Genomic DNA, 22,734 nt, shown 5'->3' with positions numbered 1-22,734 from the left:
AGTGGGACTCAGGCTGCTGTCCAATCGAAGTGAGAGCTGTATTCACACATGAAGATGGACAGGATGTCCCTTGTGATGTGACACTCATAGACAGGTATAAACCTTTCTCAATAGGGAGTCAACAAGTTCAAACCCAGCAAGCTTGACTCGAGTTCAAACACCTGAGGAATGGAGAACTTCCAACACTCAGTAACCATTTGCTAAGCCCCGCCCCTTGTTGTTACTGTTGCTACACCTGTGACAGAGAGAGAAAGAGAGAGGTGAGTTAGAGAGGTAATAATAAGGGGAAAAAAGATTATTTTCGGTTGTCACACAGGCTGAGCGCCGGTCAGGTTATTACTGTAGTAAACCTCTTTTACCCCCGTCACACTGCAAAGGACAGACTGATCAGGCTCCTCTTCTGTGGAACCATCTTCCTGTTTCGGTCCGGGAGGCAGACACCATCTCCGTATCCACATTTAAGACTAGACTTAAGACTTTCCTTTTGGATGAAGCTTATAATTAGGGCTGGCTCAGGATCGTGGATCGTAGTTGTGCTGCTGCCTTGCTCCTGCCTGATGCCTCCTACTACTGCTGTTATTATTGTCACACTTCTCCTTTTATTATACACATGACTATTATTGTCACATAAATATACTGTCATATACTAATATTTACTTATAACATATATGCTACCAAAATACAATTATTATCATTATTATATTATTACTAATTTGAATGTTATCATAGCTAATATCATCACTGTCTGTGCTGCGTCTCTCTCTGTCTCTCTTTATGTATCATTTTGTCATATTGAACAAATTAAAAACATTAAAAATTTATTATGTTGATCTGTTCTGTACGACATCTATTGCACGTCTGTCCGTCCTGGAAGAGGGATCCCTCCTCAGTTGCTCTTCCTGAGGTTTCTACCATTTTTTCCCTGTTAAAGGTTTTCTTGGGGGAGTTTTTCCTTATCCGCTGTGAGGGTCATAAGGACAGAGGGATGTTGTATGCTGTAAAGCCCTCTGAGGCAAATTGTGATTTGTGATATTGGCCTTTATAAACAAATTGAATTGAACTGACTTGATTTGAAAATAATCTGTTAATCAATCAATCAATCAATCAATTTTATTTATAAAGCCCAAGATCACAAATCACAGTTTGCCTCACAGGGCTTTACAGCATACGACATCCCTCTGTCCTTATGACCCTCACAGCGGATAAGGAAAAACTCCCCAAAAAACCTTTAAAGGGGGAAAAAACGGTAGAAACCTCAGGAAGAGCAACTGAGGAGGGATCCCTCTTCCAGGACGGACAGACGTGCAATAGATGTTGTACAGAACAGATCAACATAATAGTTCAAAACTGTCTCATTAACTGTGTTTTATGGTTTGTTAAACTGATTTTCTTTTCTTTGTGCATCAGGGATGAAGCTTAAGATAATATATTTATTGAGAAGGCCAATCAAGAGGCAAACTTGCAAATGATGACTCGCCCTATTCTCCCTATGATTGACTGGTACTTGTCGCCCTCATTGGTTGGATTGGTTAGGGTTAGGCAAGAGGATTGGGATCGGTTGGGGTTAGGATAAAAATGTCAGGGTAAGACAATCAGAGGCAGAGTAAGGCGTGCCATTCCTCTGCCATCCTCGGATTCGCAAATTCGCGAGCTTAACCTCATGCTACTGCAACCTTTATGTTAATGTCATGGTATCCGGTTCAGACTTGTGCTGTGTTGAAGACACCAACATGTTAAAACTGCCTGCAGATTAACATAAAGAGGCGCATGTCTGACAGGGTCTGAAACAGTGAGCAGTTTGAGAAAGCAACAGAAGCAGCTTCTCACTTTTTGCCAATGAACAAAAATATTGTCGGCTGTAATGACAGCTGCCACTAGCAGATTTTGTAATCAGTAGCTGGCTCAGTCACAAGATGACTTTACAATGTTTCCAGCTGATTCATATCAAATGAAAACCCTGCAGGTTTTAAATATTTCCGTGCATCACAAAAATGCTGACCATGAAACCTATAGCTGTGACAGGGCCTACATCACACCAATATGGTAGATTGATGTTTCCTATCTGAAGAAATACTGCACAATGACATGAATAGACTGTTATAATACACTCATGAGACTGAAACTTTGAAATCAAGGTGTTGTAGTGCTTTGGGCCCCAGTTATTAAATGTATATAATGCAGGATTTTCCTAAAAACAACAAAAAAAAAAACAATGTGTAGACTCATACAAAAGCAATTCCTCTCTACCATCAGTAGAGATGTGTGGGGGTGTATTTATCTGCAGAGACGCTGCCCTCTTTTCTTCTAATGTAGCTGAGGTGGGGACGTTACTGGGCTGCTACATTTGAGCAGTGGTGGGTAAGGACGGGACATTATAAAAAGGTATTCGCTTAGCAGATTGCCGAAAAAACAAAGGTAGCAAGGTGAAATGCCAAGGAGACAAATCTCAATCCAAGACAAGAGTGAATCTGGGGTGGGCTTTCACTTTCACCTTTTATGTCCCTTTCTTTAAACCATACCACAATTTGCTTGAGTATATTTTTAAGCCAGTAATCCACTTTTTACTTGACTTAATTTGCCATCTATACCTTTGTTCCAACTAGTCTGCTCTAAATGTGAGGATGTAGTGTAAGGGTAAAAGTGTGAGGAGAATTAAATAGATTAAATAGGAGAAAGAGAACTGTAGGCGAGGAGCAGATGGACAGTGAGAGTGGGAGATGGTTTATATCTCATTTGTTTAGGCCAGTGGTTCTCAAATGGTGTGCTGTGGCACACTGGTGTGCCGTGATGCAAATCCATGTGTGCCGTGGGATTTTGTGATAACCACACATTATTACTGCAATATTCAAATGGGCCCATACAAAAAGTTATGAATACATTTTTTATTGACTGTGTCAGTATGTTGTGTGCACCCATTTCCTAAGAAAGATGGGAAACGCCCCCACATCACATTATCTTACATTATTTCCCGTCTAAATGGATGTGTTATTGTTGCTTTGATGTGATTTTAAAAAGTTTAAAATTAATTCTTGAATCATTTGGTTAATAAATATTTCATGAGTAATGGCTGGTTGTCAATTGTAATTAATGTTAGTAATTAAAAACAAACTTTTATGTTTCGATGAGTGATAACACACATTATAGTGGCTACTGTGCACAGATATAGATACAGGTGTTGCCTTGAGATTCTGACTTGTCCTTTGGTGTGGCTTGGGCACCAGTACTTTTTAACTTTAACTTGATTAGCTTTTTCAATTGGTAATTTTTACCTTTACTTGAATCATTTTTAAGGGAGTAATTGCACCTTTGCTTGAGTATAGATTTTCCGTACTCTACCCACCACTGCTGGTGAGCACTTAAGGAGAGGATGGGGATGGAGAGTGACACAGATCACACACATCAACTCATGTACCATTTCTAGTTCCACAGCTGAGGCTGATAATAATGGATCTGGAAATTCTTGCACATTGACTTGCTAGAACATTTTGGTCCCAATCTGAAACAGAAGAACCCTAGCAGACACGAGGGACTCCATCTCCCAGCATGCCTTGAGCAGCATCTGCAGGAGGATCCCAGATGAACAGCTAGAAGATGGATGGTTGTACGGTGTGTTCCCTCTGTTACTGTGTGTATCGCTGCAGTACAGGTTCCCTCTTGCACATGTCGAGGCTTCATGAGGAGTTTCAGTCAGAGAGGAAGACATCCAGAGGGAGAACGCTGCATCTGATTGGCTGATGACCCTTAACAGGCCACCAATCAGACACCATCCTCACTGTGTGACTGCGTGTGTTTCCCTCTCCGTCTCTGAACGCACCGTGTCAGCCTGCGCATATTTTTATGTTTGCAGAGCTGCATGCATGCATGAGTGTGTGTGCGTGTGTGCAGGATGCTAAAACCTGGAGCTGTGAAGGACGGGGAGGGGCACGGATTGAGACGCTGACAAATTAAATGAAAAAAGAAAGAAAGAGGGGATACACAGAAGAGAAGAAGGGAGGAGGAGGACAGTGAGGAGAGGACAGATGCTGAGGAGAGAGTGATAGTGAAAGGCACGCTGAGGAGAGATAGACGGAGAGAGTGAGAAGGAGGAGGAGGAGGAGGAGGAGGAGACGATCTGCTGGAGGAAGCAGCAGCATCGTTGATTTTCACAGGAACCAAGGCGGCTATCCTCTGTTGCCGTGACGATGGGCTGCTGGCTCTCTGGACCGTGGATGGGAGACCAAATGGTGAGCGTCCAAAGACCTGTTCAATGTTCTGAATGATGCTGGGTGTGTGTTTAATGATGTCTGATTTGAAGAAGATGGAACTGAGCTCTGTAAGACATGTTCAGGTTTGTGTGTGTGTGTGTGTGTGTGTGTGTGTGTGTGTGTGTGTGTGCGCCTGTAGATGCAGATGCAAAATGGCATCATCTCATAATTTCTGCAGGACTCTGCATTTGTGTGTATGTATGTGTGTGTGTAAAATGAGCCTAATGTGTGTGTTTGAATCTGAAACAGTTTATGTCCTTTTTTGGTAAATATATAAAATGATCATGTTGTGTGCAAGAGTGAGGTTCATATTCGTCATCTCCATCTGCTGAAGGCTCACAGTCGTTCTGCTGCCATCCTCTGTAGCCACACACAGGTGCCATTTTGTGCTTCTCAGCTCATGCAATGTGTGTGTGTGTGTGTGTGTGTGTGTGTATGCGTGTGTGTGTCTGGTTGAATGTAGCGGAGGGTGACTCATGGTTGTGATGTGCTGGAGTTAACAATACTGTTCATGCGTCTAATTCGATGGCTGCTGAGCTGCATGTGTGTGTGTGAGTGTGTGTGTGTGTGTGTGTGTGTGTGTGTGTGTGTGTGTGTGTGTGTGTGTGAAGCAGGATGAGGTTGATGCTGGCTCGTAGGTGTTAACCCTTTAGTGGAAATATGGACAACATGTTCACATTCGTCATATTTGATATAAACAGCTCAGAATTTGACTGTCTGGTAATTTTGGAATAAATCTACCATCTGTCTGCAGGCAGATCTGTGTCTTGTGACCCAGTTGCATAATGTTGACTAATTCAGTTTGTTTGTCTGTAGTGTGTTCACACTGTAAAATAAAAGGCGCTAGAAGTGCAGTTAAAATGGCAGCATGCTGACTAAAATTTGGTTGTGGTATCGTTGATGCTGTTTTCCCACAATGCATGGATGGATTAGAGCTTTCTCTCATGTCTGGCATTCCCATAAAGTTGTTGGACTTCTGAGAGACAGATTTAATAAGAGTGGTGCAGCAGAGGTATGGGTCAAACTCCCACAACACTGGAACCTACATTTCCCATAATGCAGCTGGATAGTATCTTGTGATTAGGCCCTCTCTGCCTGGTAAACAGCCACATCTTTAGAACTCCACACCTCCAGCTTACGATGCAGACTTTCTGTTATACATTCATCACCTTCAAGTCCAAGCTGGGATAACCCTGATGACACCACAACGACATCATCAGGGTTATTGATAGAGCTCCTCCAAATCTGCAGAAGACATTATACCAGTGATACTCAACTTGTCGACCATGGGCCAAATCTGGTCCATGATCGTGTGCTGCCGGGTGGCCTACCAACCATTGTCTAATTCACAATTAAAATACACTGATTCTGACTGGGATATTTCTTTCTACTTTGAAAGCAACTACAGTGTCAGAGTACATATCAAAATCATTAAAATTTAGCTTTTTTAAATAATTAAATAGAATAAAGTGCCAAGGGAGGATCCCGCCCAAGTCCCCTGACAGAGGTCCAGGCTACACCCTTAATGTCCTTCGTTCTAGAAACACCCATGTATGCATTTGCCCTGTAGGGTTCCTGCAACTGGATTTGCCTCTTGGCAAAGATGAGTGAGCAGAGCAAACATTGAAAGGCTGAAAACAGGCAGTTCTGTTTTTATATATACTGATAAATATAATTAACATTTGTTTATTAACTGCCCCCTGATTTCCTGTCATTTTGCAAAAGTGGCCCTCGGGCAAACCAAGTAGAGTATCGGTGCATAATAATTTTACAGGCTGAGGGGAACTCACATACACACGCTAATATTGGAGGAAAAAGGGTATAAAATAGGAGGAGAGCAGGTATTACGTACTGTCTCTGGAGGTCCAGATAAAAACACCAAAGTGCCAGAGGACTTTTATTTTGACAATATTAAAGACATTCACACCATAAACTGATGCACAAAAGGCACATTTAGGTGCATAAATAGTCACCAGAATGCACGAGCATTTGATGCTTAAACATTTCTGGTAAAGGACCCCCACACCTCCTATTTCATATCTGTGCCCCCCCCAGCATTGAAACAAATCCTGTGTCCTTGGCTGCACAGTTCATTTACAGAAAAGTAATAGTTTCGTTGTAAATTTCATTGATATTAAATGATTAACATCAAATAAGTCCGTAGACTTAGGACAAAACAGATTTTTCTGTTTGACACTGTGACAGGTTTTCATTATGATCTGATGCTTTGACATGATCAGAAGACGTAATGAAGCTCCACTGATCAATATTTTTTTAAACATTTAATTGAGTAATGTGGTAGTTGTGAATCCACAGAGAAAGATTGGAAACTCCGAAACTCTGTAATGGGAAAGGTTACAATCGGCATTCACACCTGGGTCAAATGACTCTGTAGTAGTCACAGGTATTTATCAGCTCCAGCTTCAGTCATTATTGGTGGAAAAACAACACCCAGGTAATCACACTAATTTTAGCCCCTAAATTGGTGAAATGCAGTCACGTGCCACCACATAATACTGTCCGTCTCCGCCAAAGTAGCGCTCAAACATAGGTTCAAATTAGTCTACACCAAGTTTGAGAGAGCCACTGAAAAAGTAAGAGATATACGAAAAGAAGTAACCACGGTAAAGCTTTCAGATGCTTCCATGCTGCTCTTTGCTGTTTACTAATCTGTTTTCCGGCCTGTCCGTGACATCAAATGTGACACATCAAAAAAACCCACACACACACAGCTATACTCGCCTGCTGCAGAGACTCACTTTTGGTGCCAGGTCCTTTTGCTCTATTTCATCTCCCACTGTAGATAGTCCTCCCTCAATGCAGGCAGGATTCTCAGCTGATCAGCATAGCAATGCCGAGTGAAACTGCCGTGTAATCATCGTCAATGTGACACTTGGTGAACTCTTATCGGCAACCAAACAGAGTAATATCTGCGTTTTCGTCAGTTGTAGTGTGGCTTAGTGTTGGGAGCTGCTGTTTTTTAAAATCTAGGTCGCGTGAATAAGAAATTGTGGTCACTATTGACAGTAGCTTGACTATTTATAAATGGCGAATGCAGGATGTCCCATGTTGCACTGATGACAATTCTTTCTGACCAATCAGTGGTCTGCAGTGTTTTAGCTCCACCTTCAAGTATCTGCTCAGCTCGGTTGAAACCTCGACTGAGGTGGTACCAAAAAAGGTACCAGGCAAAAGGTACTACCCACATCTGTTCAGTTTGCAGCACCAAACAGCAAACAAAGTTGACGTCCACTGGTGAAGACAGTGAAATATCTAACAGCTAAAGAGCCAGATGTTTTTCTCAGGAGTTGGTGGAGACCAAACCAGAGCTAAAAGGAAAGCAAATACTGCACTTACATTCATCATGTGGACATAACCATGACTCCGTCAGGGTGACCATCTCAATCTGTGTCTGCTGGATTTGGGAATAGCCAAATGTTGCCACCATCACATCCTTTCTCTTCCCCTGTTTGCTTGTCTCAGGTGAGTGGGCGAAGCCTTGCAAACCTGAGCCAGCGGGATGCTTTGCGGATCCTGGCGGCCAGTCAGCGTCCAATCACCATGCAGATCAAGGGTCAGAGGGGGTGTGGCACTGAAGCAGACAGGGGAATGTGGGAGCCCCTTCCCCTCAACCTGCAGCACCTCAACCTGCCCCTCCCACTGATGGGGGCGGGGCTCAATGCCTCCAGCCCCTCCTACCAGGACAGGTATAGACACACACACACACACACACACACACACACACACACACACACACACACACATAAAAAGACAACATGATGAGGATCTGTACAGTATAGTAAGTCTTATTACTATGGAGAGCTGTTAAACCTGCTTCCGTAAAAGTGACACCCTCTTTTTCACAACATGGTTCTTGTGTTCACAGTTTTGCTGTTAAAACTGAGAACGAGGAATCGCTGATCTCTTTGTATCATGGTTTGGTTTGCAGATTCACATTGGGCGAATTTAATTTGGCTGACAAGCACAATGAAATAAATGTTACCTGATAAATGTCTGCAAATCTAAGCATCTAGTCTAACTAGCAAGTGTCTAACGGTGTGTTCTTTACACAAACAACTATCAGTAGTACATCAGTTCAAAACTGAACCAGAAATCAGCTCTGTGTAATCCCATGAACCACTGCAACATCAAAAAAAAAAAAAAGAATGTCCTAAAACTTAGTTCAGTTTTGAAGTTAGTGAGCATAAAGTTATTATGATCAGTAAGGCCCTGATCACACAGAAAGAGTTTTAGCAGCTGGAGGCAGCTTTTTGTAACTGTTCTTAATGAGTATGAAGCTTTTTGCTGGCTGTATGCGCCTTGCGTTTCTGTGCTCAAGGTGCCTAGTGTTTTTGCCGGAGCGATCTGAACTTTTCAAGTTGAAAAAACTTAATCTCAGAGCAGAAAAGTGCCCCACATTGTCTCTGCTTTTTTCCTTTTTCTGAATCGGCTGATTTGAGTGGCGGGCCTTCTGTGGTGGTCACGTTTACAGTTGGTAAACGATGGAGGAGAAACTGGTGGTAGCGGCTGCTGGATACCCAGAGCTATACAACTTTACAAATCGCAGTTACCACAATCTCAACAGAAAACAGCAGGTGTGGAAGCAAATAAATACAGTACTTAAAACGGCCATCATCGAGGTGAAGCTCCTGGACCAACTGGTGGTACTCCTGTGATCCACCCTCTTTTTTAGGGTTTCATGTACCCATACAGATCTCTGTTTATCTGTGCCCAACAAACTATTTGCAGTCAGTCTCTCACCCTCAACCAGAGCTAGAGGAAACCCATTTTAATCACTACTAATTACTAGAAAATGATAAATGATTGCATGGGAAGGTTAGGGTAAGGAGGTGATGAGGTGGTTGCCTGGCAACAATAAAAAGGCAAAGCAAGCATTTTTTGCAACCTGTAAAATGCTTTCTGTGTGATCAGGGCATAAGAATGATGAACCACAGGAGTATATTAAGGTCTTAAGTTCTACGTCATAACAGGATTTAAAAATTATTTAGCCTTGAAAATGTCTTAATTGTGTGTCCCTGTCCTCTGTCTCAGACATTATTACAGCCATCTGTCTCTGCCACAAGATCACTGTGAAGGAGGACGGTACAGCTACCTGTCCAGCTCCCCACGGGACACTGTGGACATCGGTCACCAGGTGAAAAGGAGAACCACACACATTTGTTGAATATAAATGTTATATTTTAATTGCAATCTGCAAAAACCAAAATATTGAGTATCACTCTGGCCTCTGCAACAATCAGTTTCAAATGCTTTAATTTAGTCGAGATTTAACAAAGACTTCCTTCAGTTAGTAATAAATGACCAACCCATAAACGTACAGAAGCTTTGTGTTGTTTCTCATTTTCTTTTATCCCATCATGAATCCCTCAGGATCCAGAACTGAGTGGTCGCGGACCAAAGGGACAGAACTGCCTGATGGGATGCTGCAATGCAAATTTAGACGAACCCAATGCCTGCCACAGTCAGGTATCCAAAACTGTGTCGAGTATCTTATTGTTAAGATCGCATACCATCACTTTCCTATTTTGAGTAGAAAATATAGAAACCGAGAGGGAATTCACGTGAGAATTGTTTGGCCTCTGGACTGCCGAACCAGCACAAATAAGACAAAAAGAAACCGTGTAATTCTAAAAGCACCCGCAAAGGGTGAAACGCACCACTAACTGTGCTGCCAGGTAAATACCATTTTGGAGCTCCTGTGCCATTTGCACAGATCTAAATTAGGTAATGTTCATACACTACCACAAAACCTGCCCCTTTCTATCAAATTGTGCCTCATTGGAAAAAGAGGCCAATTCACAAAGATCAGCGCTAACAGCCACACGCAGTTAGAGTGAAATAATTAGTGTCTTCAGTGAGTTGGCGGTAACTGAAGCGTATTTATTAGGAGTGTCATTCCCAGCACTGACCCAAATACGGTTTCTCTCTGTCATGTTTAAAGTCCTTGCCTGAAGATTTGAGGAATGCCTCTGCACCCTGCGGGTCAGGACCTGCAGGTGGCATCTGAGAATTTCAGTTTTTTTTTCTCTATGCCGTCATTCTGCCTCCAGGGGCAACATTTATACTTATCCACATGGATAATTGCAATCAGATGCAAAAAAGGACTTCATAGGCGTGCACTGTTATATCACGAACACAATATTTTTTGTCTATCTGACCTTGACACGGGGCAGAAAGTGTTTTCAAGTGATGCGAGCAATCAGCAACTACTATCCATTCTTTGTGAATTCGCCTGCAAGCGTGATTGCAATCATTTTTATTACTCAATCTTAAGAAAACAAAAATCAGTAACAATATAAACTGAGTGTTTTGGTGTGTGTATTAATGTAAATGATCTTGGGACTGAGGATGACTGTTGTTGCAGACGGATGACGAGGACTTCATGCTGGAGAAGCCAATGGGCTTCATGCCCCTCCATCATGAGCTGGACAGCGGTCTGGGCTGGACTGACGGCTCCATCCATCAGGGGGACCTCTCTGGGCTAGAGACCGAGGAAGGAGGCCTGGAAGACTGTCATTCTCATGGGGCCCTCGCCCCGGGGGGTTGTGGGGGCTTTGGTGGCGGTGGCTCTCCTTCCTCTGAGTCCTTTATTTCTTCAGAGCTCAGCGACTCTGGTTTTTACAGCGTAAGCACTGGGGAGTTTAGGCACTTTCAGAGGCTGCTGGAGAAGCGAATGCGGCTGTACAATGCCAGAATGCAACATCAGGGCGAACCCTGCGAGAGGCGGGAGCGGCGTGACAGCTGCCCGAAGAGCCACCGCGAGCTCCTGGAGGCCATCCCTGAGGCCCTGACCATGCAGCCTCAGTGTCCACGCCTGCAGCTCGAGTTGGAGGAGGGCACTGGGCCCATCATGGATCTCCCACCCCGTGGCCTTTTCAGGTAGAATCTTGTAGAATGACACCTCTTCTAAAGATAAAGCAAGTGCGCAAACTCTGGCAGATTAAGTGTGACTAATTGTCCCGATAAACTACGAGCGACAGCAACAGTCACAGAACTTATCGAGCCCTGAGCAAGCCCGAGCAAAGGCTTCCTGTTGCTCTGAAAATGGGTTGGAGGTGCACAAAACTTTGTTAAAAAAGAGCCATTACCACTAAAGGCTGATTTATAGTTGCATGCAGGCTGTATGCAAAGCCTACGCAAGTGGCTCACGCCGTAATGAGCAGTTATTCTTATGCAGTGGTGTGTCTGTGTCGCTCTGTAGTTACACCTTCAAAAGACTATTTGGCAGTGGGGTAGCTATGCAACTATGATGAGTTTTTGTGAAGTGCTGTAAATACTGATTGATTTTAAACACACCTAAAACCTGGCTTAAAAGCAACAATGTTAAACAAAAGTACAAAATTCTGCTCTGATATAACACCTGTCTTTTGCTAGACACATTTTCCCCAAAACATGGTAACGTTATTAGCATAATCCAATGACATTTTACACTGCATAAATTAGCCTAGCAGCTAGCAGAGTTTTCCTCCGATCATATGAAACCAGGAACAAAAGAAACATTCAACAAAGGGAAAGTTTCAAAATTCGGCTCCATTATAACTAAGAAGGTTCACTGACAAATCAATTAAATAGTTTTTCCCGCTCATATACTAGTAATTAATAATATAATGAATATTGAGAGTACAGTATTGAGCACAGTTTACTTGCTAGTTTAAACCAGTTTAGAACCTTGTAAAACCTGTCTAAACTGAATCATTTTGCATCAGAACATCCATAATTTACACCAGCCCAAACAAGTATCTCTATTGTTTAAACCAGTTAAAACAAGATTATGTCTATCTCTCTAAACTAGTTTAAATCAATTTAAAAACTGTCAACACATGTTTTCTGGAGTTAATCAATCTGCACAAATGTTTGAACCTAAACATTAGTTTTAATTTACCAAGAATATCTAACGACATCGTCAAGAATTTCATACCTATATGCAGTAGACGAATTTAAATATCAATCTGAAGTTAAGGTACTTGTTAGATTCTTCTAAATATCTGCGTCCTCAAATGTGTCATTACTGTTTGTTTGTTGACCTCATTCTTTGTATTTCCAGGGTCTCATCGGTCCAGTTCCATAAAGCTGACCGGCCCTGTCTCAACCGTCACAGCTCCAGCAGTGGAGCCCTCTTCAACCCCTCCCACGCCCATGCTGCAGTTTCTCGAATGAACGCCCCGGTCCTCTCCACCTGCAGCACTCCCTCCAGCCACCGGAGACCACTAGTACCCATGCAGCAGCACCACCAGGGCTCGAGTTCGGTGGGGATGCTGAGGAGAAGCCGAACGCTCCATCATCGCCCTCCTCCCCAGGAGTATCGCCGTCGAGCGAGCCACCCAGCTTCCCCCTCCTACTGCGCAGCAACCCTGCACCACTGTGGAGGTGTCCCGCCACACAACATCCTGCCACAGGGCCTGCCGGAGGAAGGTGAGCTAGTGGCTGGTGTGATGGCTTCTCACCCAGCAGGCCTGTCCCTCTCACCACAACAACACCCCGCCGCTCTGGGGCATATCAGGGGTGCCAGCAGCCATGAACGATGCTGCGACAACAACCCCAATGCCCAGATCGCTCACCACGACTGGTGGCATTCACAGGAAAGAAGCTTGATGCCTGAGCAACTGGTGACAGAAAGGGACAGAGAGATTGAGAGGGAACTAGAACAAGAAAGACAAATGCAAGAGAAAGAGCTGGAGAGGGAAAGGGAGCGAGAAAGGGAGGCACAGATTCAAGAGGAGATGGACAGAGAGAGGCAACAGGAGTTGGGGAGGAGCCGAGCCAGAGAACAACAGCAGCTTCAGATTTCAGTCCATCCTCCTCAGGCTGGAGACGTCAATGACACCTGGCCGAAACCAGCCACCCGTCAGTCCCAAAGTGGCGTGGGAGGCAGAGGTCTCTATAGCACCCTGGAGGGCCACACAGGAGCTGGCTCTGCTGCTGGATGGGATGCAAAGAAAGGACATATGAATGCGAGTTCAAGCCCTAATCCCAGTTCTGGTTTTCAGCCAAGATCTAATCCAAGCTCCAAACCCAACGCAACCTCACGGATCTCAAGGAACCAGCTCCTGAGAGACCGGGCGTCTCAGCTGGCGGATGAACGAAGTGGAATGAGCACGGATGAAGAGACCAATACTGACATGCTGATGGGTCGGTACTGGAGTCGAATGGAGAGAAGGGAACACTTCCTGTTGGCCCGTGAGCAGAAGCAGCAGCAGCTGCAGGCAAGAGGAGGGAATATGCGGGACGCCATCGCCAGGGGAGGATCCATCGCTGGAGGAGGAGGAGCCTCTGTTGGAGTTGGAGGTGTGGTGGACAGCAGAGGAGGTGGAGCTTTTCCAGAGGGGCGGTGCAACACGGTCCTGGAGCTAAGTCAGAGGAAGCTGAGTCGTCTGAGGAACAGGAAGTTGTTGGATGACTGGACGACAGTAGAGGAGCTGCTGACTCATGGGACCAGGCTGGATAACCAGGAGGACATAATGTGTACCAGCTCTCTGCTGACGGTCACCACCGTCTAACTGCATGGGCACCACGTCTAACTGTAACTCTGTGTGCGCGCGCGCGTGTGTGTGTGCGTGATGTTGAGCTAACAGTATGACATTTCACTGAATCCTCTTGTTCAATTTTTTCCAGAGTCAGATGATGGGTATTAGTTTCATCTTTGTGTGTCCCATACACAGAGAGGTCCAGGATGTCTTTAGCCTAGCTAAGCACAAAAACTGGAGGCAGGGGAAAGCTGTTAGCCTAGCTTAATTTAACGAGGAACAAAAATTCACCTTCAAACAACCCCACAGCTGTCGGATCTAAACAAACAGCTGGATTATGCATCTGTGTAGCTGCATGGGTCTGACTGATGTCATTTTTATCTGCTCACGTACATGCAGACCCTCTGTGGACGTTTTTTATTCCACCCCAAAATATCTTACTGTGCAGACTCTATGAATCCACAGCGCAGTGCATTTTGCCATCCACCCTGCTCTCTCTGTCCTCTTTGGAGTACCGTACTAAGGGCCCTATGATTTCTGCAGCACCGAAAACAGAGATGGAACTGCAGAGATAAGGTTGTCCAGAGTCAGCCTCTAATGTTTCTGTATCAAGCTAGCCGATGTAGCATTTGAGTGGTCAAGCCGGTAGCTGCCATTAAAGTTGTAGTGCACCTGGAGTGTACCCGTATTCTACTCTGTAAATATATTGAAACAGCCCAGGATACAGAAATGACTATGCCGGCTTTTCAAAATGAGGAGTTAATACAGTGTTAATGCATGTATGGAAATAAGATTAATTGGATTATATTCACAGGAAGTATAAACATGTTACCTGTGTCCCTTATGAATAAGGAAATCCCACTAAATTGTGAGGGAAATTATTAAATTATTGAAAAATAGTACAAAAAAGAATGCATTGGTGGTTTACCTCAAATTCATTGATAATTATTAAACTGAATTTTTTCTTATCTAATTATTGAAATTATATTCATCCACAACATAATCAGACACTCTTTCTGATGACAAAATGTGCTTAAACTATAAAACACAAAATTCAGAAAAATTAAAACCAAATCTGAAAAAATAAAAACACATTTCATAGGGCCCGACATACTTGAAGCGCAAAGATGAAACTGGTATCCATCCTCTCATATGACTAAAACAGAACAAGAGGATTTATGGAAATGCTGCTGTTCCTTTAATGAATGTGCGCGCGGGAACCTCACTGTCATCGCTGTACATCACCTCAACTGATAGCTTTATGTGTGGGTGTGTCACCACTGTACAGCACTCTGGACAAAATGTGTGTGTCAGTGCATGACGCTTGTAAAGACAAACAGCTGAACAAGGTCAGATGAGCGTGTGTGTCTGCGTCATGTCTTATGCTACATCTTATGCTACATTTATTTCACAGAATCTTTGACAAAATTTACAAAACTTTTGGGTTCAGACTCAAATCCTCAAACAGACCATGAGATTTCGGGGAGCAATACTGTTCTGCGTGATGTACCTGGCTGTGCACTAACGATAGATCACATATGACTACTTTTACATCAGGGCCACAGAACACATCAACTGTAGCAATGCAGACAAAGACAACTGAGATTTGATACCAAATCCTGAATGGTTTTTATAGAAACTCTGTTTACAATTAAAATACCAATCGGTGGGAGCTTTTGTAACTAAAATGAAAAAAAGCGACCTGATTTCCTTGGTTGGGAAACACTAGTGAAACCGTGTTGATCAGGATGGGGAACAATGTGCCATGGAGGTTCTCAGAGGATTTCGGCAGCAGGTTGACGCTCTTACCACCACAGAAACCCCACCAATTAAAACAATACATGTACTTTTTAGGACATGAGTACCATGATTATGAAAGTGAGGCGCACTCACTCCACTGTACACAGCACACTGACTAAAAAACAAAATTGCTCTGACTTTGAGTGAGCAGCTCTAGTATCCATCTTGTGATTCGGAGGCGCTCCATAATTTAATGTGTCCTTCCTTGGACCATGCTCCACCCTTCCATCAAGTTTCATGAAAATGAGGGCAGCAGTTTTTCTGTTATCCCTCTGACAAACAGACAAATGCACAGATGAACGCACAAATGACATCAAAACCATGACCTCTTCAGCGGAGGTAGAGGAAGTCTCTGAAAGGGAAGCACTATAATGTGTGAAGTTTAAATAACCAGAGTGTTTTTTAGCCCCATTGTTACTGTTCTGCTGACCTGCGTGAATGCAGCATAAGATTTTGGGCTCTTCATGGCACATGGTTCCCTGTTCCTGCTGGTGTCTTTACTGTTGGCAGGATGTTTACAGATCTACCTACCCAGGTAACAGCTTATGCACGTTTACTGAAATCTACAGACATGCGTTGACTGTGCGGAAAAAAATTCCACAGAAGATACACCTCAAGTCAACTTAGGTTGTCTAGACTGCTGCAGTGTTTGTACAGTCAGGACAGACAGAGCTCAAGTCAGCGTTGACATTCCACTAAAAACAGGTACAGTGGGAGTGAATCTGAAATCTGCTGATTCCAGGTCTGCAGTTCGGGAAAATGTGCAATAATACCTCAAGCTAGTTTTAATATGAAAATGATGGTGTTGTGTGCGCTACCTGTCAGGAGTTCATCGAATGCAGTAACTCGTTTTAAATCAAACAGATGCACAAATGTGACGAGTCGCCATGAGTGCACAGTAATCCTAGAATCTGAAATGGCAAGAGCAAAGGTTGTGTAGATATTTACATTATTTCTTTACATTGTTTTCATTGAGAGGGACCTAAGAAAACAACTTTTTGCACATCGTTTTTTATACTAAAAGTTTCCCTATCTTTCTGTACCAGGGACTGAGGCCAGTGGAAAGACTGTAGATAGAACGACAGTATGTGTTGATGTTTTCTTTATAAACTATCATAGTGATTTATGGAGGAAAAAAATAAGTTTATTGTCATTGTGTTGGACATATTTCAATATTTTTCTTGTGATGGTTACAAAACCAATGTGAACAGTTTTTATGATCTTTAAAATCTACTTAATTTCCTTAAAAGCTGGTGAAATTTTTGATTTACCATTTTCAAAGAGTGAACACAAAATGTGAATATTATTGTCGCTTTAAATGGCTAAATTGAATTTTACTGTTGTTTTGTGTCATTATGACATGTACATATTGATTTTGTCAGAAGGTGCAGATGAGGTCGGAGATAGTAACAGGTCATGCTGATGCCATCAGACGCCTCCAGTGGTTTATCATGTGATTCTGTAGGTTTATAGCTGTGTTATGGAGGCTGTATATACAGCACAGAGATTAACATTGTAGTAGTAGTACGTTTAACACTCACAATATTGTCAAAATCCATGGAAAATGGTTCAGTTTTGTTAAATGTGGCATCCATGAATTTTGAGTAGGATCACTGACACTAATGCTTTAAAGAACACTGCAACATTTTGGATAAATATTCTTGTTCTGTCTTGTCCAGGGTCGGATGTTTCAGCTGGATATCAGTTTCATCTCTGTGTGTTTAGTAAAACAATGGTTCCTGGATGTGTTTAGCCTAGATTAGTACAAATACTGGAAGCAAAAGAAAAACTTCCAACAGCAGATGTTAGGGTGCAGGAATAGAAATACAAGAACTTACATTTTTTACAGGATGTGTTTGGTTTAGTTGGCACAGAGAGATACAGCTAGCCTATTTCTGCCAGTACTCTGAGCGACATGCTAACGTCGTGATTGCGAGCACACTGATTGACAGACACAGCTGTCAACTATGATGTCACATCTCCTTTTTATAACATCAAATAACTAATTAAAACCAAATTTATCAGAAAAATGAACACACATCAGCGTGATCAGATCTACCTAAAATGACAGAAACCAGTTGCTAAAATTGGTCAAATTTGTTGCCAAATTTGTTGTCAAATTACAAACATTATTAATCACATAAAACAAGTTTCAACCATAAACTGCGATCAGATTTTGGACCTTGTCCACTTTTGTTTCAGGATCAGCTGCAGACTGACTTGGTAGAGATGGCTGCCATCTTGTTTTTACATTGACTAGTGTATTATCGTTTTGTTATCACTAGATGGCTCAAAAAAAGTGTCCACGAATGAGGACAATAGGTCTCAGTTGAGTAGAATGCAGTATGAGGTCAAGTAAACCCAAAATTTGATATCCTCATATGAGGACACAGGGTCACAGAAGGATGTGAACCAACCACCAGGGGTCAATAGAGATGTTTTGGCATCACTTTAGGGAAGCATTCATGTCATCCATCTTTATACAGTCTATAGTCTGGACCAGGGGTGGTGAATCTAGAACGATGCTGCTCATGGGGCTAAAGAAAAAAAATACAACATCAACAAAGCTGTCTGATTTATCCTGTTCCCTAACAAGCTAGTCATCAATCCAACAATTTGCAAACTGCCTCGAGAGAGTCCAAAATAAAGGAACCTGATATACACGCTACTGCTACTCTGGCAGAGAAAAAATTGCATGGCTCGGTTGTTTGTTTGTTTTTCTTCCCAACGAGGGAAATAGCTGTCCCTCAGCACAACACCACACATAGCTGAATCACTAAATAATCAGAGATGTGCAGCAGTAATTCAGAGGTCAAGAACCAGGCTAAGCTTTGGAGTTGCTGGAAGGATTTTTCTCTTTTGACTGAGCAAGGCTAGCAGCTTCCCTTTGCTTTCAGTCTTTGTGCGAGGCTAAACACATCCATGGCCTGTGTACTGAGAATAGAGAATAGACTGACTCATCTGACTCTGGAGAAGACAGAGAGCAAGATGGTTTACAGAAATGTCGAACTGTTTGTTTAAAACACCTTAAACGTTCAGACTCAGAGAGAGAAAAGAAGTGGAATCTGTTTGTTTCCACGTTTTCCCTCTCCCTCTCGGCTGTGACTCAAACAGTCTGAATAATGGATGACGAAGAAAGATTTTTTTCTTCCCACCCACCCCCCCCCTTTCACTCTCTTTGCTTACGTTACACAAGGACACTGAGGGCTGAAAATAGCGCTGCTGTCCTCATGTGATGTGAAAATTAAAAGCACACTGGAGCGGAGACACTTGCTGCTGGGGAACTCAACACTTGTTTTACTCCATCTGACAATCCCTTCATCCAGCCTGCAACACCACCTCCATCTGTCTGTGCAAAGGTACTTTTCACAACAGCAAGCTTTTTGGAATATGATGATGTACATGTGATTGTAATAAAGAGATTTTAATTAGCTATGAAACGGTGGTTTTGTGTTTTTATTGAACACATTGCAGATATTTTAGATGTTTTGAAACTTGGGCACAGATATTTAAGTCTATCATAACTGGTCTGAGTAGGTGAATTAATGTAATACTGTTATACATTATGAATTGAGGCCACATGTTTTATGTACAGCATGTGAAGAGATTACTTAAGAGTCCCTTCTTTAGCTACTGGCCTGGACCCCACATGAGTCCATTATAAATCATGCATTAACATACATCATGCATTAAAGCACAACAATATTCTGTTGGGTCAGTCATTAATTAACCTTAAATAAATAAGGCATGAACCTTTTTTTAAATCAGATGTTGCAGTTAAGGTTTGAATAAATACTGTTGGTTTAAAAAAATGTCTTGTAATAACTGTTGACAGCATTTGATAAATAGGATGGAGATTAAGAAGAAATCATAAAAATAAATATTTAAAAATATGTTTTTAGAATGTTTTTTTTTTGCATTATTAACATGTTCTATTGCAAGTACTACTTTTTTTGCTCTTTGTGGTTTCTGTTATAATACCTGTCATACTGATTTGTTTCTGCTGTAAAGCTGAGCTGCATTTTATGTTATGAAAGGTGCGATATAAATAAAGTTTATTATTATTAAAAAACAAAATTACATTCACCAGATATATGCAGCTTACCCTTATTCTCTCCTCAGGGGTCTCATTTATAAAACCATGCATAGGATCCATGCTAAAAATTTCTGTTCAAAAATTCAAATATGGTGTGCGCCAAAAAATATTTGACAATTTCTACAATAAGGCTTCCACCTCACCATCTGCGTCGCCAATTTCCTGTCTCTCAAAATGTTCGTAAGCGTAGGTCAAAGTTTCTACCATCAAGTCTGTTTTTATAGATCACAACTTTTGCGTGGGAAGTGGCGTACACCTCTTTCAGACCTTGTTTTCTGCATATGCAATGTTTATAAAGAGACCCCTGTATGTTTAAATCAGACAGCTTTGGAGGTGCTGGAGGACTGAGCTGGGCTAGCAGTTTCCATTTGCTTCCAGTCTTTGTGCTAAGCTAAGCAAAGCTGGCCCTGAAGCTCAAAATCAGAAAAGAAAAAACAAAAAAGTTACTTATTATCAATGCATCTATAATTCACCAAGTCACATAATAACAACAGAGCCATCTCTATGACACTTCAAACTCTATCTGCTGATGAAGACCTTGAGCTGCAGTAAAAAGTTCTGGGAGGCAAAGTTTCTGCAAGTATCCAAGTATCTACAAGTACAGCACTTTACCTTCACACTGGGGTTCAATGACAAACATCAGTATTCAGTCTCAATTATAATTGTCTTTTCATAAAGTACATATATTTCACTGATTGATGATTATTGATGTTTTTAAATGCAGTGGGTCATAATTAGTCCACAGACTCAGTGGAGGCATTTTCAATGTGCCACTCATAATATTTAAATATTTTTTCTTTTTCTACTTCAGTGCAGTAATCAGTTGGAGGTGTTGTAGGAAAGAACACTTTATTTTAAACCTTTTTCTTTCCAAGGGGCCACACACTTGGCCTCACACACTTGTATTGATGCTTCAGTAGCAGCAATGAAAAGACAGAGTGTGAGAAACCAGGGAAAAGTGACTCACAGAGCCCCCCAGTGGGACAAAAGATCAAGACCTCTGCCCTGAAGACAGGGGCTAAGGAGTGTGGTGGTACTGATGTGAAAACCTGCTCATCTGTTTTAGAATGAATATTATGTAATAGTGGACACATGGCAATAAGTAACAAATTTGTGGGGGTTTTTTATCTATTCATTTTTTCCATTCAAACAGTTTCCATGTAGTGTGACCCTCAGCACTTCAGTCAGCTGTTTTTTGTATTTTTCTTTTCGGTAAAACTTCGATTGTGTATTTTTTTTAATTGCTAATTGTTTTGAGCTGCTTATCACCACCTGTCATCATAGAGCCTGTCAGGCTATTGGTGCACATATCAGTGTGGCAACCAAAACTATTTTAACCTGACAAAGATCCAACTGGGATCAAAATGTATATTTAAATGCTTTTGTGTTTTGGAGCCGGCATACAGATGATATACTTTTAATCACCTCCAAGGATTTCAATGAGTATTGCAGACATGTTAGGGACAAATCATTTTTCCACTGATGTTTCTATTCAGTGATTTGTACCCTACAGAATGTAAGTGATTTTTATACTTTGACTATATATAGAATCCACAGTCCACTGCATGTGTGATTCATTACGGTCATTGATCCTGTCCTCCATCTGTTCGTCTAATATGACCACTGAGCATGTGGCGGCTCAGCGTTCCCTTTTATTTTGAGCAGCACTCTGATGGGCTGAAAACGGTGAGAAAGTCCAGTCATACCCAGACCCACACATTGATATGGAGATGTGGGACTATAAATAGGAGGGATGAAGCCAGCAGAGATCAGATTCTCTCTACAGAGACCTCTACAGCACACAGATCCAGACATGGCACCTACAATCACTGCAGCAATGACCAATTCTCAGGAGCATCTCACTCTGACCCACAAGGTAAACTCAAGATTCAACAAGACGTATATATTGTTAATAAAAGCTTCATGCTGACACTTTACTCCAGAATAAGTTTATTAATGACTTTGTTCTTCTTCCTGCAGCTCAGAAAGCCTCTGGTGGAGAAATTACGCAGAGAGCGAATCAACAGCAGCATTGAGCAGCTCAAGTCTCTCCTGGGTCCAGAGTTCCTCAAACAGCAGCCAGACTCCAAGCTGGAGAAAGCAGACATCCTGGAGATGACAGTGTGTTTCATGACACAGCTGCAGCAGCAGCATCAAGCTGTGGACTCAGCAGCTGTCGGTCAGGGCTATTCCAGGTGTGTCCAACAGGTGACACACTTCCTGTCCAAAGAGCAGGTGAAGACACAGTCCCACAGAAGACTGCTGAACCACTTCAACAAGCTGCAGTCTTCCTCTGATAACAACCTGACAGAGGCTGACTTCTCTCCTCTGAGCTCCACAGTCCAGACCAGCATCACCAAAGAACAGAGTCCAGTCAACAGCGCCCTCTGGAGGCCGTGGTAGACACCTACAGACTGGAGTTACTACCAGACAAACTCAGATGACCATATTGGTCAAAGATTACTGGAAATGAATTCTTCTGAATTCTGACATTTGATGATGAAAAAAAAACGGTAAAAGCACTGGCAGCAAAGTTTCCAAACAGATACCGTAAAATTACAGTAAATAACCATATCACAGAACTACGTACAATAACTGTAAAAATACAGAGTAGATTTTTACAGTCAAAATTAATTAAAATACAGTATATTATAGTTGATAAATGCCCATTATACTGTAAAATAACATACATATGTCAAAAAACATTAAAATCAGATACCCTTCAGGTTAATCTCTGTAATTTTACAGTATTTAAGAAACTGTAAAAAAAAAAAAAGGTAAAAACACTGGCAACAAAGTTTCCAAATGGATACCGTAAAATTACAGTAAATAACTGTATCACAGAACTACATACAATAACTGTAAAAATACAGAGTAGATGTTACAGTCAAAATTAATTAAAATACAGTATATTATAGTTGATAAATGCCCATTATACTGTAATATAATATAATGCTCATTCTTTTACTTAATTAAAATGAAAAAGAAAAAGTCATTTGAGATTTAATTTTCAAAATATGCCCCAGCAAATAGATACCAAAATTCAATATGAAATGTAAAATTTGAAAATTAAAATGCATTTGCAGAAATGCTTTTTCATTTTAAGAAT

General features: G+C 41.9%; 2 protein-coding genes across 3 annotated transcripts; both read left to right on the top strand.

The window, feature by feature from the left end:
• Positions 1–4,140: 4,140 nt before the first annotated feature.
• Positions 4,141–19,077, top strand: LOC126386688 (uncharacterized). 2 transcript variants are annotated; one of them, XM_050039188.1, is made up of 6 exons: positions 4,141–4,223; positions 7,728–7,951; positions 9,297–9,399; positions 9,636–9,731; positions 10,630–11,144; positions 12,310–19,077. In XM_050039188.1, the coding sequence occupies exons 1-6, from the start codon at positions 4,182–4,184 to the stop codon at positions 13,760–13,762; spliced, it is 2,433 nt and encodes an 810-aa protein (XP_049895145.1). In that variant the 5' UTR covers positions 4,141–4,181; the 3' UTR covers positions 13,763–19,077. The 2 variants fall into 2 exon arrangements, with proteins under 2 accessions (XP_049895145.1, XP_049895144.1); XM_050039187.1 differs by lacking the exon at positions 4,141–4,223 and having other exon boundaries at positions 7,649–7,951.
• Positions 19,078–21,335: 2,258 nt separating this feature from the next.
• LOC126386691 (transcription factor HES-5-like) lies at positions 21,336–22,142 on the top strand. Its single transcript, XM_050039211.1, has 2 exons — positions 21,336–21,501; positions 21,606–22,142. The coding sequence occupies exons 1-2, from the start codon at positions 21,379–21,381 to the stop codon at positions 22,026–22,028; spliced, it is 546 nt and encodes a 181-aa protein (XP_049895168.1). The 5' UTR covers positions 21,336–21,378; the 3' UTR covers positions 22,029–22,142.
• Positions 22,143–22,734: the final 592 nt, after the last annotated feature.

Source organism: Epinephelus moara, chromosome 24 (assembly GCF_006386435.1).
Source record: "Epinephelus moara isolate mb chromosome 24, YSFRI_EMoa_1.0, whole genome shotgun sequence".
Classification (NCBI taxonomy): domain Eukaryota; kingdom Metazoa; phylum Chordata; class Actinopteri; order Perciformes; family Serranidae; genus Epinephelus; species Epinephelus moara.
This window is presented reverse-complemented; position numbering and strand designations above follow the sequence as displayed.